The sequence below is a fragment of the Camarhynchus parvulus genome, chromosome 4 (genome assembly GCF_901933205.1).
Source record: "Camarhynchus parvulus chromosome 4, STF_HiC, whole genome shotgun sequence".
NCBI lineage: Eukaryota > Metazoa > Chordata > Aves > Passeriformes > Thraupidae > Camarhynchus > Camarhynchus parvulus.
Window position 1 is genome coordinate 6,220,182 of NC_044574.1, and position 10,230 is coordinate 6,230,411.

The following is a 10,230-nucleotide window of genomic DNA, read 5'->3' on the forward strand; positions in this document are numbered from 1 at the left end:
GGAAACACAAAAGCAGCCATTTAGAGAGCTGAAACTCTATTTTAATATATTTATCTTAGATGTGGTAGTATAGACTAAGCTTAGACACTTCTAGGTTCTTTGAATACCAAGCTGAATTTAACAACACACCATGACAGTAACAGTGTCTCTATAAAAATACAAAACTGGTGCTTGAGAACACAAACTTGTGCTGTCTGCACAGCACAGAGAGCACAGAAACCAAGATCATATTTGCTTCACTCTTGAAATAAAAATTCCAGGTCTCCCTCATTTTTCATACAAGGGCATTTGTTATCTAATAATCTACCAGCAGCATAAAGAAACATTTTGGGTTATATTGTTCTGCACTACACTGGCACCCATGTTTAAAGATTACAGTAAAGACAGAAATAAAAATAGTTCTGGTGGAGACATAAATAAAATTTGCATTTATTCCCCATATCCATTTGTAAGCCACTGCAGCTGGTTCCTACCTCCTGACAGTTGACTTCTAGAGTCCTTGTAGCTGGATTACCATTGACAACAACTGCTGTGAACCACTGAGTAGAAGGATCCAGGCTATAAATCCTAATTTTTGAACCAATTATATTTTTTCCACCTACAAAATTGGGAAAAAAAAAAGAGCTTAAAAACAAAGGAGGCATGAAGATCACCACAGTTATCAAAATGAATTATTCCTGTCCTTACAGTATGGGAAATGAAAACTGCAAGATACAATATCTAACTTTTCAAAAAGGTCACTCCCTGCATGTGCAAGCACATAAGTACAAATATGCTGGTTTGAACCCAGTAATTAAGAATTTAAAGCTGGCAAAGAAAAGGAACAATTTTAAATTTGACTAAAAAAGGAGGCCTCTACACAACACCCTGGAAGTTTTCATAAACAAGCAACAAACTGGAAAAAAAAAATCAAGTTCCTTGAAACAATAAACAACTCAAAATTTTTGAGAATTGCTACAAGTTTGATCTATTTCATAAGTACCAGGCCATCTATATGTGCCTAAATTACATACTCACTCTTTCAAAAGAAATACTTGAAACAAACATCTACTATCCTTCACATTTTGCACTCACTGCTGTGAGAGTAAAATCAGTATTTTAAAAAAGCTTTTATCCCCTGGAACAGATTACCAATTAATCAAACCAACACTGCAAGGATTTCCCTTTGGACTTGGGCATTTATTGCCAGTTTTCTGCTCCGCAGTATGCTTGTACCTTGGACCAAGCGTGTCTCATCAAGGTGTTTCTTAACCAGAGCCTGAATTTCTTCATTTACATTTTGATCATCTTTAAGAGAAAGCCTGGAACCATCCACATCCTATTTCAGGAAAAAAAGATCAGAAGTTTGCATTCAGGATAATGCTTTTAACAAAATCCCACAATATTTAAAAACCAGATGGCAGAAATTCCCACAAATCCAGCTTTCATTAATCTGCTCCCCATCAGTTCTAGATTGTTGGACTGGAGGCAGGTAATTTTTTATCACTAATTCACAGCAAGGATCTGCAAGAGAGTCTGAAATGAGCTTCCCAGGTCTACTTTAACATTGTTCTGAAAATAACCCAGCTTGGTAGTACTACATTTCTAATGAGCAGTAAGTTTAATTGAACTGTCCATTCTTAACTTAGGATTTTAAGTTCTCAGAAGCAGAAACATATTTGTCCTGAGCAGATGCAAATGAAAATATTTTATGTTTCTACTTATGATAATGCCAGGATCCAGTCAGTGTCAGGACACCATTATAAAATGTTTATATGAATGAAAAGAGTCAACTACATCTAAATTATTCATCATTCTTCAGCATAATGTACGTGTATTATTTTTTCCTCTCAAATTCTTGAATGAGAATTGATTCTGAAATGGAAAGGTCACAGCAAGTTTCCACCCAAGGCTCAACGAGCGAGAATAAGAGAGGGGTTTGGGGTTGGCTTTTATCTTTTTGTCCCAAGCACTGCTCTGATATTCGTAAGAGGCAGAAGAACTAGAAGTCAATAAACTGTTATTCAAGATGCCAGTAAAGCAATCTTTTCCACTGCAGTGCTGAGATAAGGCTTTGGCATAAAGAGATCTTGCTCTCCTGTTGAGCCAACACAAGCAAGACAACTATCTACAACTCAAATTTGGCCTTTAGTGACTCTTTTGTCAGTTTCTCCAAAGGACTTGCATATTTGCTGACTGTTAACAAGTCAAAGTAGAACATTAATGATGGCACTACTTGCAGTCTCAACACAGGACAACAATTACTACTTTTATTTCAGATTGTTTACAGGTTACAGAGTCTAATTTCCTAAAAAGGCTAAATCCTTTATCTTTAGCAGATACTATTCTTCCAAACACCTGCCCAGGGACAATAGTTTCAACCCACCCGTACCTAATTTTCATTAACAAACTTTCCTCTGGTGCTCAGTAATTCAATCATCTCATTTCCATTCTGCCCAATTCCTCATTTGTTTAGGATTAGCAGTGATGTGCTTCTGTTAAATAGCAAGATTTATGCCAGACACTCCTGAAACTCCTTGCACGAAGTTCAAGTGTAAAAGAAGAAAGGGAAACTATTCCAGGTTATCCCCAAAATCAACATGAAGCTGCTGTCACCTGAGCTGAATAACTGTCCTAGCACACTCCCTCATCCAGCTCTCCTCAGTGACCCTGTCCTGGATTATATCCAGAGGGTTTTTAACCAGACATGCTTCATTCAGAACTGATACTTATGAGTTACAGAAATAAACACCTACTACAAGTTTTTACCCATCTGAGGTTTGCATTGACTACATTACCCTGATGCATCCTAAATATCAAGATAAGAGATTCATCTTTCATCTCTACAAAGCCAGTTAAGGTTACCTGGATGGGTGTCAAGAGGTCTTTAGAAAGGAAAACACATTTCTCTTCACCCAGGTAGCGCACTGAAACCAGTGATCCCATTCCAGCTTTGTCCACTAAGGACTTGTAGGTCTAAAAAAAGTGATAAACATGTTCTCAGAAACACAGCATCTCATCATTCATCATTTGCATTTAAAAAAATTACTTAAATTTTGCTTCTGTTAAGTTACCACATCTACATGCAACTCTTGAAAACAAAGCTAGTTTCCAATAAAACTTCGAATACACACCAAATGAAAGTTACTGGACTCCACTTGAAATTAATTTCATATATCAGCATGAATTAGGAATTCAGTGCAGGTGGCTATCATTAGCAATTAATCATTCATGTCCACATGAAAAATTTATTAATGTAATAATTCTAATTGCAGATATATAACTAATAAGCCTCTTTATGGCAGACTGGGGAAATAGCCAGCAAATCAATCAATGTCTGCAGCATAGTTTACATTAAAGTTCTCAAAACTTGTGCAACCCTGATAACACACTGAAACCTTTATTTAGGCACACGTGATGATTTGGACAGCCTCACAGTTGTTGTAACCCTGCAGTGCAAAGATGAAGTTGTGTTCAGATATACCAAAAGCCTTAAGAACAGACAAGAAATAAATTTCCTTTAAAAGCTTCTGAAGACGTCCTAATATTCTCAAAATTAAATTTTGTCTAGTGACAGTACCAGATCTGAGAGGACAGGCACCAGAAGCCTGGAACAACAAAAGTAGCAAGAGTAACTCCTTCCTACCTGAAAGGTGTAAGTGTGCCCAATTTAAAAAAGGAAATCATTCTGACAGAAGAAAGAGGACTTTTTTTGATCAGTCCTCCAAAAACCCAACCAAACTCTTGTCTTCACCTCAGTAAGGACAGCACTGGCAGAGAGACAAGATCCCCACATGAGGGACAAGAGTCTCTACAGGAGTAACTGAGCATTACAACAGTTCTACAGAGCTACTCCATTTGTCACAAACACACTCTCCCATATACTTGAACCAGTAAGTTGTGATCAAGTTTCAAATAAATTAATCCACACACCTCTTTTGTGACCTCTGCTCTTCTGCCCTGTGTGATGATAAAAGGAGAAAAAGTCTTTTTTTGCCAAGGCAAGATCCAGGACTGGCCTACATTTGCTCCTACATCTTTCCTGTGCTAAATGAGCTTTGGAACATGCACCCTGCATGAACTGACACGTCAAACACTTCAGGAGGAAAACCTTATACCAAAACTGAAGTATCCAGGAAGAACTATTCAGATACTTGGAAATGGACAACAGCTAAGTTTAAATATGAAGGTTTTCAGAACAAGCTGTCAGCAAAATCTACCAGAGGAACTGCTGATATTAATGCACAGCCCAGGAAATAAAATTAAGGATTTATATTTTTATTTCCTCTCCCATTCTATTGGGTCCTACTTGTAATAAGTATCTGCTTTGATTGGCTTTGCTCAAGAAAGAAAGACCAGCTAAAAGGCAGCAATATGAATTACAATGCACACTTTATACCTAGGAAAGTTAATAGTATTAAAACACAGACTACAGCTTCAGCATAATTCATGTTCAGCAAGTTTACATGTTTGCATTTTCACTTATCTCACTACTTTCTTGAGCAGCAATATCCAAAGTAGTCAAGTACAACTATACTGGCTGAATACATCAGGAAATGTTCCCTGTTCACCTCCCCTGGCTAATTTGCCTATTCAGCCATGCATGGCAGGTACAGAAAGCTCAGTTCTCTCCTTGTACACTATAGCTCAGCTTTTTGTATGCAGAAAATCTAAATCTCACAAATCACTTGTACCAGGCAGGCATCACATTAAAGTGATCTGAATTATTTTTGTCTCAGGATCAAGAATCACCATAGCATTAGCTTGAGGCACAGTCAAAAACTTAAAAACACAGGCTATCCTTGGAAACCTATCATTTACATTTTTTCTTTCTATTTTTAAGAGGAATTTTGTGAAAGACGAAACAAAACACGAGACTAGAGGGAGACTGAATTAATGTACAGAACAGGGGTTTGAGAGAGAAGCAATGTCATAAAAACACATCCTTGTGTCCACCAACTTCAAATGCTGCTGAGCTCTGTCAGCTAGAGCTGCACAAATGTTTTCTCCCTTCCCAAGACACCCAGGAGTGAGGCTGTACTGGAGAAATTCCCACTGGTGACAAAGCTGTCCCAGAAGGTAGAACTGCACAACCCAAGTGACTCAAGCCAAGAGTGTACTTGCCATTGCAGGCCACTGGACAGGAGGCATGGATTGGGTTTTTCTTTCAGCCAGCACCAGCTTTTGCTCCACCAGGAATGCTATCATCATCCTGCTGTAGACTTCTATCCATCTTCTCTTCTCCCATGATTCATCATCAAATTCTACACAAATCTACAGAAAGGAAGCAAAGTGAGTGAGTGACTACCTATAAAATTCAGACACATCCAACATGGAGAAGATAAACCCATCAATTTACTCAAAAATTAAAAAAAGCATTAAATGTACTTCTAATTCCAGCATGATTATTGCCTGCCACATAATCAAGCAATCACTAAAGCATCCAAGGTTGACCCAGTATTTTATAAGTGACAGTCAATGTTAATTGGTTTATCATCATTACTGTCATATAAAATAGTATTTACATTTAACTTCACAGCTTCCCAGCTCAAAAAGTTTAATGCTGCTTAAAGATAATTAAATATGTCAACACTGTCACTGGTGTTTACAAGCAGGGAAAAATATACACACCTTCCCTAAAAAAGTCCACTAAAGCTAAAGGACTGCCTACAGTAGTGGCACATGGATTTTCCACAAACTCTAGAGCACTGGAATAAACTAGCTATTTTTTTTTCCAGAATTATTTTAAAAATACCAATCCCAAAGAATAACTTCAGCCAACTTATTGAAAGCACAAATGACAGTAGGACACTAAAGGTGATCAAATTATGTAATGTGAAGGTCACTTCTTGACTGCTTTTAACTGCTATTTATCCTTGTGAGTTTCAGGAACAACTACACAGATTTTTCAAGAGAAAGCAATTTTATGGCAAAATATGATGGCTTGACCAAAGTCTTTGGGACAGCATTACCCGGATTTCAAAGGCAACATGGGAGATCAGCAAGTTATTGGGAAAGACCACAAATACAACTTGGCCTGAATACAGGAATTGGAACATCTTGGTAGAGGACTCTACTCTTGGAAAAAATCATTTTCTCTTCCCAAAGAACACAGCAATCCAGCCTAACTGCATTTAACAAACAGCACAGAAATCTCAATTGAATGAACCTCAGAAACATTTCCTGGAGTTTTACCATCCCTCTCAGGGGAAAGGCAAGTGAAAACATGCATACAAACATCATTACCACAGCCAGGAGTCATCGAACTAATGGGTGCAGAAATGAACTTGGTAATTTTGAGGTGCACAGAAACTATGAAAGAGATAAGCAAATAACAACCAGAACCAGAATGGCTTGTTTAGTCTACTGCATCAACACTGCACACACACAGGAAAACACGGTTGAGAAAAGCATTTCAACAGCAACTGAGAGTCCTTCTATACAAAATAAAAATTGAAAGAAATACTTCTACTCTTTTACAGGAGAAATACTTAATCTCCTCTCTCAGTCCTTTATTTTTTCGGGTCTATCATGTCTGTACAGAACTGCGAGAGGAAAGGAGATGGGATTTGTTTTGGTACAAAGCTCTCCACACCTCCATTGCCCATTCTGCAACTTCTTTACATTTCAACTGGAGAACACATCAAGTCAATCGCTTCTGGCAGAACCGTAACCAGCTACAAAGCTCACAATAGAGACCCCATCAGCACTTGCTTCTTCTCCTTTGCGGACAAAGTCCCTGAGAGTTTTCTGCACCAAGAACCTCCTCCTCACTACCAGCACGGCAGAGAGCACAGCCCCGCGCCCAAAAATGGACAAAGCTCCACCCCTGCCGCAGATCCACAACAACAAGCTGATAACAAAGTTTACGCATTCAAGAAAGAGTTAGAAACATCCGAAGTTTCGTTCTGTTTGATAATTAAGTCAGTTAATCAGAAGTCACTAAGCTCTCACCACCAAAAAAGAGGAAAGGAAACAGCTAAAATGGGAAGATGGTGCTGTTCTTGCTGTCACAGGAGAGCCATCGAAGTCTTCTGTAGGAACAAGCACAAGATGCCGCTGCTACAATGGAGTTGTGTCCTTGGGGAGCAAGCACTCAGTTTATACTCCAGTAAGTGTCCAGACACGGCTGAATACTTTTAATGTCTACAGATGCCAAATACAGCCCCTTAACAGCTTAACAGCCAAACCGTAAACTCAGCTCGACTCCCACACGAAATGCACAGCTAACCAATTACACCACGCTTGCAGTAACTGTTCTTCAAAAACCCACTCGGTAATCATTAATAAGAAGAGGCCACCATGCAAGAAGAGTCCGAGAGACCTCCAGCACCAGGCATGAGTTTGGTGTGACTTCAAAACCCAAGTAGTTGCTCCAAAGAGCAGGAAAGGAAAGTCACCAATCCCAACAGCATTGGAGGATTTTGGTTTCAACTCTGGGGGCAAAAACCTGTTCACAGCTGGCAAGACCTTAAACTACCTTTAGGAAATAAACCATGGGCACGGCGGGTGCGGTAAAAACCTGCTATTCGAAATGCCAGTGGAAGAAAGCACATTTATAATTAGTTAGAGGTAATTTGCGGCATTAGTACAAGCACATCGGGGACTTGGGCAGGGGTGCCCGTTTCCAAACGTGTCGGCCAAGTCTCCGTCCGCTCTGCCCCCGAGAGCAGCATGTGCACACACGCGTACACACAGCCACACCAACTTCCCCGGCCACACTCTGCATTTAGCGGGTCTCTCGCAAAGTTCGCGGTTACCTTCAGGTCTTGTTTGGATATGTCCGTGTGTGACACAGCCCGGATCCTGCCCGACTTCCAGGGCCATTCCGAGATGAGGCTGGCGTCCCACGTCCTGTCCTCCTCTTCCGACAGGCAGAGGAACCTCTTCCCTACGAGCAGCGACCAGCTCCCCTCAAGCCTCAGCACCATTTTAACTCATCGGGAGGCCTTCACCGAGGAAAGCGACGGAAGGAGGAGAGAAACACACAGGGCAGGGCGGTGAGCGCTTCCTCCTTCCTCTCCCGGCCGCCCCCTCGCTTCTCCAAGCGGCTCTAGCCGGACCCCCGGACACCCACAAGTCGCCCCCCCGCCCACGGTCCTGTTAATCACTACTCGGCGGGGGTGGGTGGAAGGAAACACCAGAAGGTCTTCCCAGAATGGCTACAGCGCAGCTCCCGGCCATTCCCACCCCTGCCGCCTCTTTGTTTCCTCCTCCGAGGAGTCAGAGCGCCGGGCGGCAGCCGAAGGGAGGGAGCAGGCGACCAGGCCAAGCTCCTTCCGCCTCACCAACACCCCGGCCTGCCCACCCGGGCAGACCTCCAGTCCTGCCCCTGCCCTCACCTGCTCCCCCCCGGCCCCGCTGCCGGCGCACCCCGCAGTCACACCGGGCACGGGTCCCGCTCCCCTCCACCCCCCCGCGCCGACCGCCGCCGCGGCCAAGCGACACTGTCGGAGCCGCGCTGCGCACACACCCCCTCACCCGTGCGCGCGCCCCCGTCCCGCACCCCTATTGGCTGCGCGGCTCCAGCGGGGCGGGGCCGGCAGCGAGCCTCCCGTCGCGATTGGCCTGGAGGGGCGGGGCCCACGCGCCTGGCCACACCCCCGAAACCGTTGCTCAGCAGATGGCGGATAAAAAAATAAAAACGATATATCCTTCCGCTTGAGCTTCGAGGGAAGGAGTCCCTCGGGGCCAGCCCTAGGAGCGGCCGCAGCCGAGCCCCAAGGGAGGCACGAACGCGCTCGGAAGAGCCGGGACGCCTCTCTAGGGCCGCGTTCCCGCCTCGGGAGCGCCGAGCCTCCAGCTACTGGAACTGCCTTTAGAGACGGCGGAGGGATCGAAGCGAGGCCAGAGGGCGTGATACGGCCCCTTATACGTGCAGCTCGCGGCGTACTCAGATATAGCACAGGGGGCGGTGGCACCTGTGGGGCGTCTCTGCGCATGCGCGCGGGGCGGGACCAGCACCTGCGGGTGCCCCGCGGGCCGCCATCTTGTAATGCGGAGGGGAATGGGGGCAGGTGGGCCCTGCGGGGCAGGGGATGGGGAATAAAGTGAAATATCACAAAATAACAGTGTGCCCGAAGTTCCTGGGGAGGACAGGAGGCTGTGAAGGCGCTCCAGTTGTCGTTGATGAAGGTTGTGTAGTTGCATCTAAAAGCAAATGGCTTCCACCAGCTCACTCCTTTAACATGAGACCTGTGTGTTCTTACAAACAGCAAGGCAAGGTGACAGAATCATAATTGGTTTGGGTTGGAAGGGTTCTACTGCCTTTCTGCCCTCATGGGGAAGAATTTCTTCCTTATATGTAATCTAAACCTATTGCCTTTCAGTTTAAAGCCATTCCCAATGAGAACCAAGGAATTAAACAGAGAATATGAGGCAATCTGGGTGGTAGTGTTCAACAGTGACCCAAAAAGACACATGTACTCCTCTACTGTAAGGCTTTCCCACCAGAGCACGTGGGAGGAAAAGACCAAAAGTGCAGAAAGCACCCAAGGCAAAGAAGCTGTTGACTCATCCAGTTTACTAAAATCTCACAGTGCTCAGCTTTTGCTTTCTCCAGGGTTCTTTCCATCACCAGAGATGTCTGAGCTTCAAAAACCCCCATCAGAGAACGCTGCGATATTTCTGCCATGTTGTGGTCTCATCCTCCATTTTCTCCAAGAATCCATTTCCACACTTAGGTTAAATGTGTTTTTAAAGCCTTTCCCACCACTTTGTTTTTACCAATCACTTGCTTACTACATTTAAACAAACAAATTCGTGTATGAAATCAAAAGGCTCGAAAAATTCCTCTTGTGCCATGATGAGGAAATTTCTGTCTACTCCATGGAAATCAGATGTTACAATTTCTTTTACAACTGTAGGGAATCTCCAATGATTTCTATCAATGAGATGAGCTTAGTAATTGCTACAATTTTCAGCAGAGAGAAACAAAGTAAATAAAAGTGAATAATAAAAAAAATGATAGATCTGCAGCTGTGGGCAGTCTGAAGAGCCACTCATTAGCTGGCACTGGAAGAAAAAAACAGGTATGTTTGCTTCTCACATTTAAATGTTTACTATATAAACCAGACCTGCAAGATGGAATTTATGACATCATATAAAGCAAGCTAGATGCAAAACTAACAAATTATTTATTTCATTGTAGACTTTAGGCTCATGTAGCAGTGGCTGTACAATTGACACATCACACCATGTAGGTGTTGCATAACCTCATTATTTAAAGCCTTGGGATTTTCTGCAGAGAGA

General features: G+C 43.0%; 1 protein-coding gene across 3 annotated transcripts in view; it reads right to left on the minus strand.

Moving 5' to 3' along the window:
- The window catches only part of KDM3A (lysine demethylase 3A), a 28,969-nt gene extending 20,488 nt beyond the window's left edge, over positions 1-8,481 (minus strand). The window contains exons 1-6 of one of the 3 annotated variants that reach the window (XM_030946892.1): positions 8,461-8,481; positions 7,740-7,928; positions 5,104-5,253; positions 2,845-2,955; positions 1,216-1,318; positions 474-598 (exon numbers count right to left, since the gene is read on the minus strand). In XM_030946892.1, coding sequence (XP_030802752.1) covers positions 474-598; positions 1,216-1,318; positions 2,845-2,955; positions 5,104-5,253; positions 7,740-7,910 — 660 coding nt within the window. In that variant the 5' untranslated portion in view covers positions 7,911-7,928; positions 8,461-8,481. Of the gene's footprint in view, positions 1-473; positions 599-1,215; positions 1,319-2,844; positions 2,956-5,103; positions 5,254-7,739; positions 7,929-8,169; positions 8,212-8,321; positions 8,414-8,460 lie in introns of those variants that run through there. The other 2 variants (XM_030946890.1, XM_030946891.1) reach the window with 2 other exon arrangements.
- Positions 8,482-10,230: the final 1,749 nt, after the last annotated feature.